Source organism: Drosophila takahashii, chromosome X, assembly GCF_030179915.1.
Source record: "Drosophila takahashii strain IR98-3 E-12201 chromosome X, DtakHiC1v2, whole genome shotgun sequence".
NCBI lineage: Eukaryota > Metazoa > Arthropoda > Insecta > Diptera > Drosophilidae > Drosophila > Drosophila takahashii.
Genome location: NC_091683.1, coordinates 10,482,653 through 10,499,055, shown reverse-complemented (window position 1 = coordinate 10,499,055; position 16,403 = coordinate 10,482,653). Strand labels below are relative to the sequence as shown.

At 41.4% G+C, this 16,403-nt stretch overlaps 1 protein-coding gene across 3 annotated transcripts in view; it reads right to left on the bottom strand.

Moving 5' to 3' along the window:
- The window catches only part of Ca-alpha1T (Ca[2+]-channel protein alpha[[1]] subunit T), an 87,135-nt gene that overhangs the window by 14,217 nt on the left and 56,515 nt on the right, over window positions 1–16,403 (bottom strand). For 2 of the 3 annotated variants that reach the window (XM_070219195.1, XM_070219193.1), the window contains 9 exons: window positions 15,436–15,557; window positions 15,076–15,230; window positions 13,645–13,737; window positions 11,869–12,110; window positions 9,988–10,528; window positions 8,591–8,941; window positions 5,960–6,885; window positions 5,671–5,880; window positions 430–595 (listed from right to left, as the gene is read on the bottom strand). In XM_070219195.1, the coding sequence (XP_070075296.1) occupies window positions 430–595; window positions 5,671–5,880; window positions 5,960–6,885; window positions 8,591–8,941; window positions 9,988–10,528; window positions 11,869–12,110; window positions 13,645–13,737; window positions 15,076–15,230; window positions 15,436–15,557 (2,806 nt within the window). Of the gene's footprint in view, window positions 1–429; window positions 596–5,670; window positions 5,881–5,959; window positions 6,886–8,590; window positions 8,942–9,987; window positions 10,529–11,868; window positions 12,111–13,644; window positions 13,738–15,075; window positions 15,231–15,435; window positions 15,558–16,403 lie in introns of those variants that run through there. The other variant, XM_070219194.1, reaches the window with a different exon arrangement.

Genomic DNA, 16,403 nt, shown 5'->3' with positions numbered 1-16,403 from the left:
TGTTTGGGTGTGTGAAGAACTCTACGTCTACATTTGCTGGCATCGGAATTGAAACAAAATAGAAAAGAAGGTCGGAAACAAAGCTGAATAGAAGAGAACTCAAGGAATACAACCAACTGGTGAGTACTTAGATAAGGGCTAGGAGTTGGATAATGTAAATCAAAAATCAAACGAGGCGGTAAAAGAGAGCAGAAACTAGGAACTGGGAACTTTCGTGGCTATACGTAAGATCGTTAAATACTTTGTCATAATCGCAAGAATATCAGACTGGTAATAATAGGTGGGTATTGTTGTAGCTGTTGTTCAAAGTGGGCGATTTTTTTCTGGGGTTGTGGGTGGTACAGCTTTGGATGGTGGCGGGAACATCGGGGCAATCGGGTTGTGGGTAAGTGGGTGGTAGGTAGTTTATTGCTGTATTATTGTTCTTACTTGGAAAACTGTGACTGTGGCCCACAAAATGTTGTTGAAGTGTTTGCGATCGCACTCGCATTGCGGATGCCGGCTGATTATTTCGGGACACGTGCACTCGCGTTCGAGTCCGGATTCGTCCAAAAATTTACAAAACTTACCGCCAAACAGATACATGCCGAGTATGCTGCAGGTTTATATATATGTTTTATATATACCGTATACATATGTATTTATTTATAGAGTCATAGATGTGTGTCTGTTATCATAGTTCATTAATGGCTATATAAACTGGTTCATAGGTATAGAGAGAGAGCTGGGTTCGTATATATATATATATATTTATATATTATATAGTTGCGATTCTTATATGTCTAGGGATAAAAACGAGTAGTAGGTTCATCTAGTGGTCCCTGTACATGTGTATATATGGGTGTTATTCGGGGGTACTTGTGATTCTATAGAGACTAGAAAGATTTCTCTGCTGGCCTGGATTCTTCTGATCTTATCTACCTCGTTTTTGGTGAGTTCTGTCTGTCTATATACACAGTGGTTGGTTGGTTGGTGGGTAGTTCTCGATCTGGCTGCATATTTACATATACCTCCTAGAAATGTGTGCTGTGCTGAAGAAGAGTTTATTTTTTTTTTATTTTACAGTTGGTCTCGGGTCCTTGAAAATCGAAACTTGAACTGACCAGAAAAATTCTACGAATTACAGGAGAATCTTTAGGTGTTTCGCATGTATGTATTATGTATCTATGTGTGGTGGGTCTGATCAACAGGGGGGACTTCGATTTCAGATAGTTACAGTGGGAGATCGGTTGGTTATGCTTGTGTATGTGTGGCTGTGTCTGTGTGCGAGACAGTGGGAGAGACAGAGACAGAGAGAGTTCTCCTTTCAGAGGGTTTTCGGGTGGAGATCTATACAACTTAGAGTCTAGAATAGCATATGGTCTATAGATAGGTATATACTTAAAAGTAGGACATAGAGCAAAGTGTGTGAGACAAAAATCGAAGCATATATATGGTACATAAAGAAGGCACGAGCGAGACAGACAGAGCGAAACAAGAGAGAGACAGACAGAGTGGTGTAAAAATAATGTGTGGGTGTTTTTTCGAGAGGTGTATGCAAAGTGTTCGAGATGCTGGATGCAAACTCATTTCTAATCGGTTATATAAGTACATCATATTCATATTTATATCGCATGCCGGAAGCGCAACAAACTCGAACGGAAATGCTTACCTGGTGCATCAATGTACATCACACAAATACATACATACACATACAAGGATCTTATGAACATATGGCCTATGGACATTCCCATATACATAAGAATACTCCGAACGACATGCGGATGCGCGCTGCTTGCTATGGAACTCGTAACGGTAATCGGTAATGGTAATCGTAACGCCAACGGCAATGGTAACGGTAATTCTAACACTAACTCTAACGGTTAGCTAACGGTAATCGCAACGGTCAACGCATGCATGCCAAATCAAGAATCAAGAATCGTAATCGGTATCGAATAAAATCAAGTCTTTAACTGAATACCACACTCAATCAAGGGCACACCACAAATTAGTGCGAGCGAGCAAGACGGCTAGCTAGCTAGTCGATCTCGATGTCTGGCAATCGAAATGCTGGATAAGAAATGATACAACTCATAAGCTTGCGTGTGCGCGAGTGATTCGATTTTGATTCGATTTTCGATCTCCAAATCACTGGCACCAACTCAAAAAACAGACAGACAGTTACAGAGACACAGAGCGAGAGTGAGAGAGCGATAGAACGTCACAACAGTTATAGATTGAAGCGGAAAACAAACGGTTAATCGAATCGGAATCGAAACAGAAACGAAAATGGGAAAGAAACGGAAACGGAAACACAAATCGTAATCGAAATAGAAATCGAAAGAAAAGTGAAAACGAAAGATAGCTAAATGCTCAACGTATCATAACGTATTTCACTGGGAATTCGTAATGGGTTTCTTGGGGTTTTCTTCTTTTTTTTGTTTCTTTTTCGGTTTCATGAACAGTTAGGTTATCGTAATCATATCAGTAGCAGATTATGTCGTAACATTAGGAGTAGTAATAGTAGTAGTAGTAGTATAGATATATACATATATAGGTTTACGTAAGGTATAAGGCTGATAGCAATGGGTCTACCTGGAACACTGTGACGAGCGCCCAGAGCAGGCTGTCGAAATTCTTACGATCGCAAATCATCTCTCCGTTAACTTTCTCGCAGAATTTACATCCGAACAGATTCATGCCGAGTATACTAAAGTGATGGTTTGGTTTTGTTGATATATAATATGATATATATATATTTTTTGTTGTTTGATTGTTTTTCGTTTTCGATTTTTTTTTTTAATATATATTCTTATATATTTTTGTGTTTTTGGTTTTTTAGGGTATTTTTTTGGGTTGTGTTTAACAAATAGTTTTTAGGTTTATTTTAATTTTCGGTTTTCATTTTATTCGATTATTATTGGATTGTTTTTAGTATATTTTTTTAATTTGTGTGGAGTGTGACAAAGAGAGAAATAGAGAGAGAGAGAGAGACAAAATATATATATAGAGAGAGATAGTTAAGAAAGAAAGAGACAGAGTGTGGGTGAATGAGACAGATAGGCTAGTAGAGAGAGAGAGAGCATGGGAGATATGGCTAGAGCTAGTAAGTGTTCTTGTAAGTGAAGTGAGCGGCAAACGAAAGCTAACAAATAAAAACACTTGGAAGAAGAGAGAAAGTGAGAAAGAGGGCTTTCCAGGCTTTCCGCCTAAGCGACTGAATCGGACCACGGAACGGAATGGAAACGAAACAAAGGTACAGTTCGCTCCAAAGAAACTAAGAAGCTTAAGCCTTGCGATTAATGGGGAAGAATTGGTCCTTGGCTTTGTTTTTTTTTCTTTTTTGGTCTGGTTTTGATTGTCTGTTTTCGGCTTTATTTTAGTTTTCTCTTTCGAGTTTATACGGGGCATTTATCGAGTTGGTTTATCGGTGGTGAGGCAGGCTTCTTTTTCGGGTTCAGCTCCATTTACAGTTCGTTCGGTTCATTATTCGCTTGTTAATATTGAGTTTGTGAGGGTTATAGAGTCTAGTCGGATGTTTCGTGTGGCTGTTGTGTTTTTGCTATTCTAACTACACAAACTCGATTACGTTTACTTTACCAACTAGGCTAGCTAATGTGTGTAATGCTGTTCTTTTTGCTGTTGTCGTTCTGTGTGTGAATACTGAATATTCATAGTTATACGAGTATATCAATTACGAGTAATCATATATAGGTATATATAGAGATAGAAAGAGAGTACGGGTATATATAGGTATGTATCAAACTTCAGCGACTGCAACTACACAATAAGTAAGCGTACGATCTTTTAAGTATTTTCTTACGTTTAATTTTTCCAAATACTTTTTTGTCGAGTGTCTTTTTGAGCGTGAGTGTGCGTGTGCCGTGTGTCTGTGTGAAAAGCGCCGAGCAGCAAAGCTTTGAAGCCCGCATTTTCAAGCCAAGCCGAGAGCTTTTTGTGTGTGTGACAGTGTATATATTTGGAAGTGTTGCAGTGTTGGTTAACGCTAAGAGAAGCTAGGATACACACTTAGTTAATTTGAAATGGAATAAAGCGTTTTTGGCTAACTAACTAAGCTAACTAATTGTTTCTGTGGCTGTTATTGCTGTAGTTGTAGGTGTGTTCAACCAAATGAGCTTCAAATGAGTGGATGTCGTTGAAGGAGAGATAGCGATAGAGTTTGAAAGAAATATTGCGTGAATGTTGTGTGTTGGAAAACAATTTGTGAATGATTTAAGTACAGATTAATGAACATATCCCAAAAAAGTTGATCAAGAAAGGCAACGACTTGGTCGGTGCTTGAAATTGAACTCAAATCGAGAGTGACACGAGCGAAAAAGTGATAGAAACAGAGAAGTTCAGAGATTAGAGGTTAGAGAGAGAGAAAGAGAGACGAAGAAACTTTGTCCGTGTAAGTGAGTTGTGAAAAGGTGTGTGTAAGAGTAATGCAAAGTAAACGAGCTGGGACTCAAAGTGTACGACAACTAACGGCACTTTGGGGGTTGAATAGAGACATAAAGAGGGGTAAGGAGGATCGGGAAAGATATAGCGAGAGAGAGAGAGAGATATATATCAAGTGATACGGGTACAGTTCTTGCTGGTACGGGTACGAGATCGATTGCTTAAAAAGTTACACAACTTGTAACGTCATCTAACTACGATTCTTCCATAATTTTCAAATGTTACTCAGAGACAGTAAGTGAGAAAGATACCAAGAGATAGAGCTTAAGAATATAAGTAGTGTAAAATAGAGAAATCGTTAGGAAACCGCTTGGAGAGACATTAAGGCAAATCTTTACTCATATAGGCAATACTCAAGTGGTACGCAGTGGAAATGATCGTGTCGAAGAAGCACATAAATGAGAGCGGGGACTTGGAGAGGCAGGGGTTCAAGAGATACGTGTAAGTCTTTGTATGATTATGCGGTGGACAAGGGTGGTGAAGGCCTTTGGGATCCTGTAGACTGGGGAAACGATAGATGATGGAGAATATGGATGGAAGAGAAACCTCTATCAAATGGTCGAAGGTTCTGCAGTTATAGGGAATAAACAAAGTTAGAAGTCTAGATTTCAGTACTTGCTTCGATATATTGCATAAGAAGTTGGCTGGAAAGTTGTTTAGATACATTTTACTTCTAAGCTTTAAAGCAACTTTATATTAACGATTATTGAACTTTTCTTCCTGTGCAATAAATGCCTTAGAAAGAAATGGATTTTTTAGAATGATGGATGGCTGGGAGGGGTTTTGCTTGGCTGGCTGGATGGGTTAGTTGTAGGACTTTCATCTATGTGGTAAGCAGCTAGTGAGGCGCTAGGAACTGTTTGGGCTTAAGACGACTGCTATGGGCTAACGAAACTGAACTGTTTCTGTTTCTGTGGCTCGGGTTCTTTGTGTTAATCACTCATTTTCTTTACATTCATATTTTGTTTGCAGGGTCGCGTTCGATAACTTATCGATTGTATATTATATTGAATTTTCTTTCTTTTTCATCATTACTTTTGTTATCTCCGCATTCTTCTTCTGTGTGTGTGTGTGTATGTGGTTGTGTTGGTTTTGGTGTCTTTCTTTTTTTTTTCTCTTGTGCATGTGAGTCTGTCTGTGTGTGTGTTAGTGTAGTTGTTGGTGTGTAGTGTGCCCGTGTGTGTTTGTGAGTGGTGGTCGTGGTGGTGGACTATCGGCAATCGAACTCACCTGAAGATGAAGATGAACAAGACGAGCAGGGAGAAAAATACGGCCACATTGTCCATTGTGCGCAGCATCACGAACAGCTGGCGTCGCAGGTTGGGCATAAAGCGGACCAGCTTGAGGATTCGGAGCAGCCGGAAGGTCCGCAGGACGGACAAACCAGAGCCACCGCCCCCCGTTCCGTTGCCCATGAACGTCTGACAGATCTCAATGGCACTAATATCGGGGAGGATTATCTTAGACTCTTGTCGGGGATATTTTTTCCCTTGGGGCTCTGGTTCAGCCCTTCACTCACCTGAGAATCACAATGATGCCATCGAAGACATTGAACCCATTGGCAATATAGCGGAATGGTCCTTCGGCCACAACCTTTAGCAGCATCTCAACGGCAAAGATCCCAGAGAAGACCACATTGCTCGTTTCCACAATGGCAGTCAGTTCCGGCGGCTGGTTGTGGTACTCGATGCCCATGGACAGGGTGTTGATCAGGATGGCCAGCAGGATGCCCTGCTGGAAGTACTTGTGCTCCACCAATCGCCTAATGTAGCGACGCACCCAGCTGCAGCCACGCGACATGCAGCGATATACCGCAATTAGACATCGAGTCGTCGGCGATCTCTGCCTGGGTCTTTCGTCCAGCGGAGACAGGGCGTTCTGGTAGAGATCATAGCAGCAGGCATAGTCCTCCATATAGTTGCCAGTTGGAGTGCGAGGCTCTCGCACTCGCGAGTTGCCCTGTCTTCGATAGTTTCGACTGTGACTGGTGGTGTTGTTATTGTTGTGATGGTGGTGCGCCTGCTGGTGGTGAGACGGCTGGTGGTGCGACTGCTCCTTGCGGCGGTGGTGGTTCCCCGCCTGAGTGTCTGTAGGTCCCACCACAGCCGATACGGTCGAGGGTTCGAGCGTCTGGGATGCGGGATCACCGGCCGTTGAGGCCACCATTGCAGTGCCTCCTTCGGCGCCCGGCGGCGTTGAATTTGGCCCAGTTGGTGGCACCGCACGCGGCTTGTGGTGCGCCCGCAAGGCCTCGGCGGTGTGAGGATCGCAGCGGGCCAGCGATGTGTAGAAGGACTCTAGCGTACTCTGGCCGGTCGGCAAGGCCGCTGAAAAGGCCACAGAGAATGCTAAGAGCTCTTGACAAGTCATCGCATCGTGTATACCCAGTTCAGAGCAATCGGCATAGGGATTGGCAATGGTGCCGATGTTCTGCGGTAGATTCACCTGTTGAATGGAGAGGTCAAATCATTTTTAGGATGGAGAAATGAATAAAAACCTATACTAAACGAAAAATGTGCTGACATGGCGCCCGAACAGAGAAAGTCCCTGCAAATTACCAATTTACAAAAAAAATGAAAGAATGGCATACCTTTCTGAACTCGGTATTAAATTTCCTAACGATTGGCATTTAAACCTTGACATTTTATTTATTTTTAATTTTTCGCAAAAAATCATGGGGTACCCCCTTATAAAAAAATTAAAAATTGGCAAAAATTTGATTTTTCCAAAATCGCACGGAAAATTTTATGGATTTATAGCAAATTTTGTTATCTGTTCAAAACAGTATGTATTTTTGGTGTAGGACCATTTTTGGCCAAGTTACAGCAAAAAAACCAAAAGAAAAAATTCAAATTTTTGTCAAAAACTGAAATCTCGAATTTTCAAAAAAAAAGCAAAACCGGTTTTTTCGCTAAAACAAAGCAAATACTGATTTTAAGTATGGATTGTCATACCTTTCTGAACTCGTTATTAAATTTCCTAACGATTGGCATTTAAACCTTGACATTTTATGTATTTTTAATTTTTCGCAAAAAATCATGGGGTACCCCCTTATAAAAAAATTAAAAATTGGCAAAAATTTGATTTTTCCTAAATCGCACGGAAAATTTTATGGATTTATAGCAAATTTTGTTATCTGTTCAAAACAGTATGTATTTTTGGTGTAGGACCATTTTTGGCCAAGTTACAGCAAAAAAACCAAAAGAAAAAATTTCAATTTTTGTCAAAAACTGAAATTCCCAATTTCCAACAGAAAAAAACAAAACCGGTTTTTTCGCTAAAACAAAGCAAATACTGATTTTAAGTATGGATTGTCATACCTTTCTGAACTCGTTATTAAATTTCCTAACGATTGGCATTTAAACCTTGACGTTTTATTTATTTTTAATTTTTCGCAAAAAATCATGGGGTACCCCCTTATAAAAAAATTAAAAATTGGCGAAAATTTGATTTTTCCAAAATCACACGGAAAGTTTTATGGATTTATAGCAAATTTTGTTATCTGTTCAAAACAGTATGTATTTTTGGTGTAGGACCATTTTTGGCCAAGTTACAGCAAAAAAACCAAAAGAAAAAATTTCAATTTTTGTCAAAAACTGAAATTCCGAATTTCCAACAGAAAAAAACAAAACCGGTTTTTTCGCTAAAACAATGCAAATACTGATTTTAAATATGGATTGTCATACCTTTCTGAACTCGTTATTAAATTTCCTAACGATTGGCATTTAAACCTTGACGTTTTATTTATTTTTAATTTTTCGCAAAAAATCATGGGGTACCCCCTTATAAAAAAATTAAAAATTGGCGAAAATTTTATTTTTCCAAAATTGCACGGAAAATTTTATGGATTTATAGCAAATTTTATTATCTGTTCAAAACAGTATGTATTTTTGGTGTAGGACCATTTTTGGCCAACACTCAGCAAAAAAACCAAAAGAAAATATTTTAATTTTTGTCAAAAACTGAAATCCCGAATTTTCAAAAAAAAAACAAAACCGGTTTTTTCGCTAAAACAAAGCAAATACTGATTCAAAGTATGGATTGTCATACCTTTCTGAACTCGTTATTAAATTGCCAATCGATTTGCATTTACACCCCACAGACATTTTATCTTTTGGCAATTTTTACATTACAATATCACTCAACTCACCTGCCAGATGCTTCCATCGCCGGCCTGGGTCATCTTCTCCGTGGAGAAGATGTTGCTCTTCTCGTTCGTTCCGCCGGCGTTTGCTGCACTTGCACCGCCACTGGTGGCACCACCGTTTTGGTGGTTATTCAGGCCGGAACTGCTGTTGCCACCGGCTGCTGCAGCAGCTGCTGCCACCGTTCCTGCCACAGTGGCCACCGTGGTGGCGACCGTCGAGGTGGTGCCCGTCGCCGCAGGATCTGCGTTGAGGGCGGGGGGCGTGTGCAGCAGGACGTACTCGTTGAACATCACCGAAGGTCGTCGGCTGGCCGAGGTGGGCGGACTGAGGAAGCCCGAGGTGCACGGGTGGCTCTGCGGGTGTGTTTTACAAGGTAAACGGTATTACAGTCGGCTTACAATAGAATCGCGGACTTGGGGAAATGAAATGGAAGATAACGCTCAACTGGGTCTAGAAAACTAACTACTAGCAAGCTACGGTAACGAAGCTATATTAGGATGGACAAGGATCTTCTCCTTAAATTAAATATGTACCTTCCGTTTTTGTAAATTTTTCAATTCTTAAGGGTTTTAATTACCAATACACACTACACACAATACACACTTTATTCTTTAACCATTTTCTACGACCCCAACTAACATTTATTATGGCTTTAATGGCAGACATATGGACATATATATATAAATAGAAAAAAGGGTCGGGTGGTTATTGTCTCTGCTTTCAAACGGCATTTACATGCGCAAACAAACCGAAATGATATAAATAATTAATGGGCATTTCGGCGGGACAATGGGGCTGGAACAAAGGGCAGCAAATTTATCAATGGGACAATCAATTCGCTATGTGCTTATAAACACAAAGGCAAACAGAAACTATTCCAACTGCACTTAATATGCAAACATATCGTTTATATCTACAATTTGTAAGTGTTTTTTCCTTATCCATTTTCCGTTTTTATGTGAATTTCATATTTTGTGTATTTGAATGCCCTCCCCTTCTTTTTTTCCTCTCTGTATTCAGGTAGGTTATTCAGACTTCGGTTTCACCGAATAGCTGCACAGCGCTCTTTCATAAATTATGCTGGCATTCATACATATTATTTTACTTATTTAGTGTTTAGTATTTAGTACCTTGCCCAAATTTCCCAACTGCAGCTATGAGATTTAGCGAGGTTTATAACAGATACGAGAGATTATTATTAATATTATTATTATGTTATTCGTTTGTGACTGCTGTCTGTTTTTGTTAGCTGGCTATTTTTCTTTTTTTGTTTTGGCAATTTGGAAATATATATACATTTATATGCTGTTTCTGTTACTGTTGTTCGTTTCGAATCTGAATTTGGGTGGTCTATTTTTGTGGACTGGTCTGGGATCGCTGTAAAAGCAGCAATACTCACAATTAGCTGCTCGGAATCGATCATCTGCTGCGGGAACTTGAGCAATATGGTCTTCTGCTCGGCGGCACTGCCCTCGGGTTTCAGTGACTTTTTCAGCGAGGAACTTCGGGGAATTCCCTCGGCGTTCAGCGATTGCTCTGTGTTGTCGGAGGATGAGTGTTGCTGCTGCTGTTGCTGTTGCTGCTGCTGCTGTTGCAGCAACTGATGTTGCTGGTGGTGGGCCGAGGACATGGTCACACTGGCGGCACTACCGTTTATCCCATTGACCAGTGCGACTGTGGTGCAACTTGCAGCATTGCCACCACCACCACCACCACCACTGCCATTGTGGTTGCTGCTAGTGCTGTTGTTGTTGTTATTGTTATTGCCAGCTGCCGAATTTAGCGGCACCATGACGGTAATCATCTGATCCTGAATGCTGGACGGCTTGCGATTACTGTACTTGGGGCACTTGGGATGATGGCACTTGATCCGCGACGGCGAGAAGGTCAGATTGTCGGCATTGGGCAGTAGGCCCTCCTTGCGCTGCTGTCGCTGGTACCTGTGGGTGGTTTTCGGTGGTGCAGAGTGGGTGGCAGAGTGGGTGGAATAACAATTCGATTAGCGACAAGTTCAACTGACAGTTCGCGGGGTTCACACACTCATGTCTGTACACAAAACATCGTGTTCTCTGTTTTTGGGGTCGATCGGGGGGGTCAGGTTTCCCACACGTGCATCGTCTAAAGGGGGTGGTTGGGTGGTTTGGGTGGCTTAGGGGGGTTTCATTTGTACGTGCGCTCTCATTAGTGTCAGTGCCATGTCGTGTGTGTGTGTGTGTGCTTAGCCATTAGACAGACAACAATCGCAATTACATAATTCAATCAAATGAACTAAGGACAACGACAGTACAAAAATGCAAATGATCCAAATTAACACGAGTCCCATCTGCGGATTCAGTGCCATTCGCTTAACTCGGTATTCAGTATTCTGTATGCTGTACTCTGTTATAAATGTGGCATCACAGTGTGGCAGCAACATAGTGTAAGGCACATAAAAGGATGGGTTTTGTTGCTGAGTAGAGATGGGATTAGCTTGGAGCTTAAGTTTACTCTTAAAGAAGTCAAGGGTCAGTCAGCTTTAATAATGCAATTTAAAATGTTTTCGCTGAAATCGAAAATAAGTTGAAGTTTCATAACTTAGGAGCTCTTGATCAAAGAGTTATTTTTCTTTAGGGGAAACCACCACTATTCATACAAGTGTTGGATGCGTTGTTTAGTATATTTGAACTCGTCTAGCTTGAAACTTCTAGCTATACACATTCATGCCCTGGCGACTAAACTCGACTAATGCTAATCAATATCTGCTATAAGCGAAATACTCGAACAGATGCTAAACCAAAAAGAAAGGAAGTTTAATAAAAATAAATAACTTCAAGACATCTTAAACAAATGGGTTTTAAATTAAAAATCCAAATGGAAATGAAGCTTGAACACCAAATAGTCAGAAACAAAATAAACAGAAGAATAAGAATTTAAAATGAATAATCTTCGATTAAAAGAGGCACCCAAAAATAACCAAGTAATTTTTGGAATTTTTAAGGAAATCACAGGTGATTGGGTCGAAGTCCATGTTCGCTGCTCGAGTTTCCCTGTCAGGTCGGGAGATTAGTGAGCTAATTAGTCGCTTTAAGGGGTTAGTAATCAATCAAGTTTCAAGTGACTAAAGCCTAAAGCTTTCTAAGGCCTCTCTTTTTGCTTCGAGGGGGTCGGGTCTTTTAATAAAATCAGAGAGAGACAGTGAGAGATTCAGAGAGAGAGACTGGGAAAGGGAACGGAAACCGGAAACTAAAATCAACAAACGAAAGACATAATTGAATGAAATTAAAAGGTACAAGCAGCATACTTATATAATCTGTACTTCTTTAACATTCGTCTCTTGAAGCGTCGCCACAGATGGGCGATATATTTGACGATCTCCGCATAGCAGGTGGCCGGCTCCGAATTATTTGTGCTGCTGGCCAAGGTCGAGGTGGAGGTGTACCTGGCCCTCTCCTGACGCATCCGCTCCATTTCGCGTTTCTTGGTCTCCGAGAACTGCGTTGCGATGACGACCAGGCACAGGTTGATCATGAAAAACGAACCGATCTGTAATTGTAAAGGCAGACCTTAGTAATTAAATTCATGGATTCATTGGAAAACCTCAGCCTGAAAAATGCAATGAAAGGTTAGCCGAAAAGAAAAAGATGGGTTCGCGCCAGCAGGTGGCGCTCTGTAGTCGCTGGTACAAACTTTTCGCATTTCCGTTTAAAAGTTTTCAGTTTCATTGCTGCCAGCGACAAATGCAAACTGAAAGTTTTCCCCTGCCTTTGTTTATACTCCCACTCCCACACACACACACAGCAAACAGCTCCTTTGGGAGGACCTTTTCAGCCAGCCACTTAAATTCAATTAGCTGGGGGATCGCCAGACGCCACCTGGCGGTCATCGGGGGGATTACAAGGCGCCCAGGATGCTGATCTCAAAACTTGAAACCGCAAAACTTCAGAGTCCGCTGACTGTCTGCCTGAATTCGCTGAAGCTGGCTTATGGATTATTGAAAAACTTGGCAAAATAAGTTTCAAACTATTGCTTTAAGCTAACCTAATCGGAAAATACGTAGGTTTTAACTTGTCGCGAGAGTTCAAAGACAGAAGCTTGAGATACCAATTTTCTACTTTAATTTTCTCGAATTTAAATGCTTTGCAGTGCATCCTTCCGAAGCTCATGAACAAGTTAACTTATAAGTAGTAATTCTTCCGCCGAGAGACCAAAATCGAAATGTTGCTAAACTTTAAATTGAAAACATATTTCAAAAACAAGGAGAGCGCTTCGAATTCGAAACTCGTGAGCTTGGCAGAAAATGCATAAAACATAAATAAGCAATTTCCCTCCATGGCAAATGGAGGAGTGAGTTTTGGGTGGCAACTGAAAACTATTTGCATACCAAAAGTTGTTGGCAACAAGAGCAAAATCATTTTGCACACGAAATGAACAGCGACAAAGACAGAGATGGGGAAAGAGTGAGAGAGACGGAGACAGAGAGAAAGGTTGAGTAAACTTCAAACATAAATAATGAAATTTCGCCATGTGTGTCTGCATCTGTGTCTGTAGCTGTGTGCGTCCACTTGTGCGAGTGTCTGTGAGCCATAAAGGCTTTTAATTAGTCCAAGGACACCTGAGCACAAATCCTGCCATGCAAATGACGGCACAACAGACTGGAGTCCACTCGAAGATGGCACTGGTGCAAGTGGACAGTCGCTGGGTGGGAAAATGTGAATGTGAAAGTGGCAAATGGAAATGGAAAATGGAAAAGGGAGAGGGGAAGGGGAAGGGAAACAACATGTTGCCAGCTTCATGAAATTCATAGCATTTTTCCTAGACAAACTTTGCCGCTTTGTTTGGTCGCCCACCTGAGCACCGAACCTGCTGCGCGTGTGTGGTCATAGTTTAAAAGTAATTTACTTATTTGCATTGCCAAATTGCCCTAGCTGTAACTTTGGCTCAATTAGTTCGAGGCCCTTTAAGCCGTCTCCTCTCCCACATTAAATATTCAATTCGTGATCAAAGCGAGTGGCCGCCAGACACCATGACCCCTGACCCGCTAACCCACTGAACCCCGAAAAAAAAGAGCAACACTCACCACAATCAGCAGCACAAAGTATATCCAATCCCAAAAGCTGTGCGCATCCTGCACGTAATACATTATGTCCGTCCAGCCCTCCAGCGAGATGACCTGCAAATCCAACATATATTTCACCGTAATTAGCGTGCGCTCTCTGCACAAAAATATAAATGTACGAATATATGGGGGGGGGGGGGGCAAAAACAAAACGAGGTATAAAGTCGAGGCAGATGGCTGGTGTTTTATTGTTCACGCCCCGCCATTGTTGGGTTGTGGGCAGAGCAATTAGGATAGCCCTTTGGACACGGACCACGTCACGTATGCGTAATGTGAGGCTTTCAGCGCTGAAACGCGAACAATTCAGCACTGGCTGATCTTAAATCCTATTAAAAAGTGCTTTACTAACTCCTGGTAACTGTGCATTATTATTATTATTGTGTGCGGTAAGTGTTATAAATTAAAATCATCATTTGACACTGGCGCCCGAACAGGGACCTTGCCATTCCTTAGATTTGTGCTAGTTATTTTGAATAGACAATTGGCTTATTCTGAGTACTGCATTTTTAAGGTTAATAAAATGTATGAAAAACAGTATAAATAAAGTACATTTTGAGAGATCTTTGTTTGCCACTGGCGCCCGAGCAGAGACTTTATTTAGACATGCTGAAATAAATTAAACTTTTATCACGCTTATAGATAAACTATCGCTTACTAGCTTATTTGGAATTTATTACTAACAAAACCAATTGCATTTAAGGCCCCTTCAAATGTATCAAAATTCCATCCAGATTTAACTCCCCAGGGCCATTAAATATATACGCTCCCCTCTTCAAAAGCATCGCGAATAGCCACCGCTATTGGTTTCATGGCTTAATGTGCACTTGATTTGGGCTTAATTACATCATTTGACCTGCATATCAATAGATTCGCTTGCGGTGTTCGCCATGTAATTGGCATATCAATTAAGGCCTCCCTGCCCCGGAGGACGAGAGCACTTTAAGCGGAGTTAGGGGGAGCATTCATCGGTTCAGTTTTGGCATCAGTTTCGGTTTCGGTATCAGCATCCCTATCACTATCACTATCACCCTATCCCCATTCGAAACGGAACGGGATGATGCAAATTGCTGGCGTTTGTTTTGTTGGTTTAGGGAAAGCAGAGAGCTGGGAGTTTTACTCGCGGCAGAAGTTGACACCGAATTAGCATACAGTATTTTGTTGTTTCTATCGCTGCTCCTCGCCTGTTGCTATTTGTTGAACAAAGTTGAACACTAATTGGCTACACAAAGAAAAAAAATTAAATACTTTGCCTCTGTTAGAATTGTAACCTAATTATTCTGAGATTTAAACAAGAGATGATGCCAAAGTTTATGATTTCTTTTTAGTTTCCCGTTTTCTAATAGCTCGTTTAATCTTCTAATTCTAATTTTCCAGTGCATCGACGCTACTCACCAGGAATATGGCCACCCAGGCCATGCCGATGTTGTCGAACGAAATCGTGCCCTGAAAGGGATTCTCGCCGCTCTGCTTGCAGGTGGTATAGTACTGGTTCCAATTGACGCAGGACGTGTTCGTCGGCTCGTTGAAGTCGAACAGCTTCGCCTCCTCTGCGGATTGCGGAATGGGACGGAAAGTGTATTGTTTGTAATTGTGATTGCTTCGGTGGCTCTGGCTGTCATTAAGCGACAGCGAGAGGGCAATTAAAAATGCCATCAAATTTGATTACAGCGCAATTTGCACTTCATTTAGCTTTAAAGTTAATGTAATTGACGTTGACTGGAAAAGGGGATGAGGATAGGGATAAAAACTTACCATTACAGACCAGCGAACCGACGCGATAGGGCGGAAAGTTGCCACAGAGATGCATCCCCGAATCGTTGGGCGTGGAGCAGATGTAGTCCTGATCCTTGGAGAACTCGTAGTACTGCGACAGGCTAGGGGTGCGATGTGTACAGAGAATTAGGAGAGTCATGGGATGCGATTGTCAGTTTAGATCGGAAGAACATCCAGCACACAAAGAAACAAAGTGTACGAAAGAGAAGTTCACACCAGAGAGAGAGAGAAAAAGAGAGAGATCGAGACATATATATATAGAGAGAGAGAGAGAGAGAGAGAAGGAAGAAGTGAGAGTGAGAGATAAAGAGAGAGCACAAAGAGAACAATTAATAATCGTAATCCGTAATCGTAGTTCCATATAAGTAATCTGTATGTTCAATGCGTATCGTAAACATTTACATCGAGATTTACGTAGAGAGATATGTCGAAATAAAGCAAGTAAATAATTTCGATAAGTCAATTTTGGGTGGTGCCGAGTTTCGTGGTTGATCCGCGAGAACATTCAACTAATTAGAGTGAGATAGACAATGCCAATTCGAGTATACGTGAGGCGAAAAAAAAGAGCTAAATAGAACTTAACAGAGTGAGACACGGTTGACCAATGCAAGAGAGACAGATAGATAGAATGTGAGCGTGAGAGCGAGAAAGACGGCGATAGCGATAGCGAGTAACAGGAGCGATTAGCTAAAGCGAGTTGAAAGAGCGAGTAGCGTTTTAAAAGAGCGAGAAGCGAGTTGTAGAGTCCCATACACAGAGAGATCTAGCTAGCCAGTTAAGCAAGATAGCGAGAAGCAGTGAGTCATAGTATAAGCTGGTCACACTGAGCATAAGTACAGAAGGACACAACTGTACCGGAAGTGAGTGTGCGAGTGAGACATAAGCGAGCCACAAAGCGCCAACTGAAAAGCAAGAAGCACAAAAGCAAAGCGGGGAAGAAAGAGGGG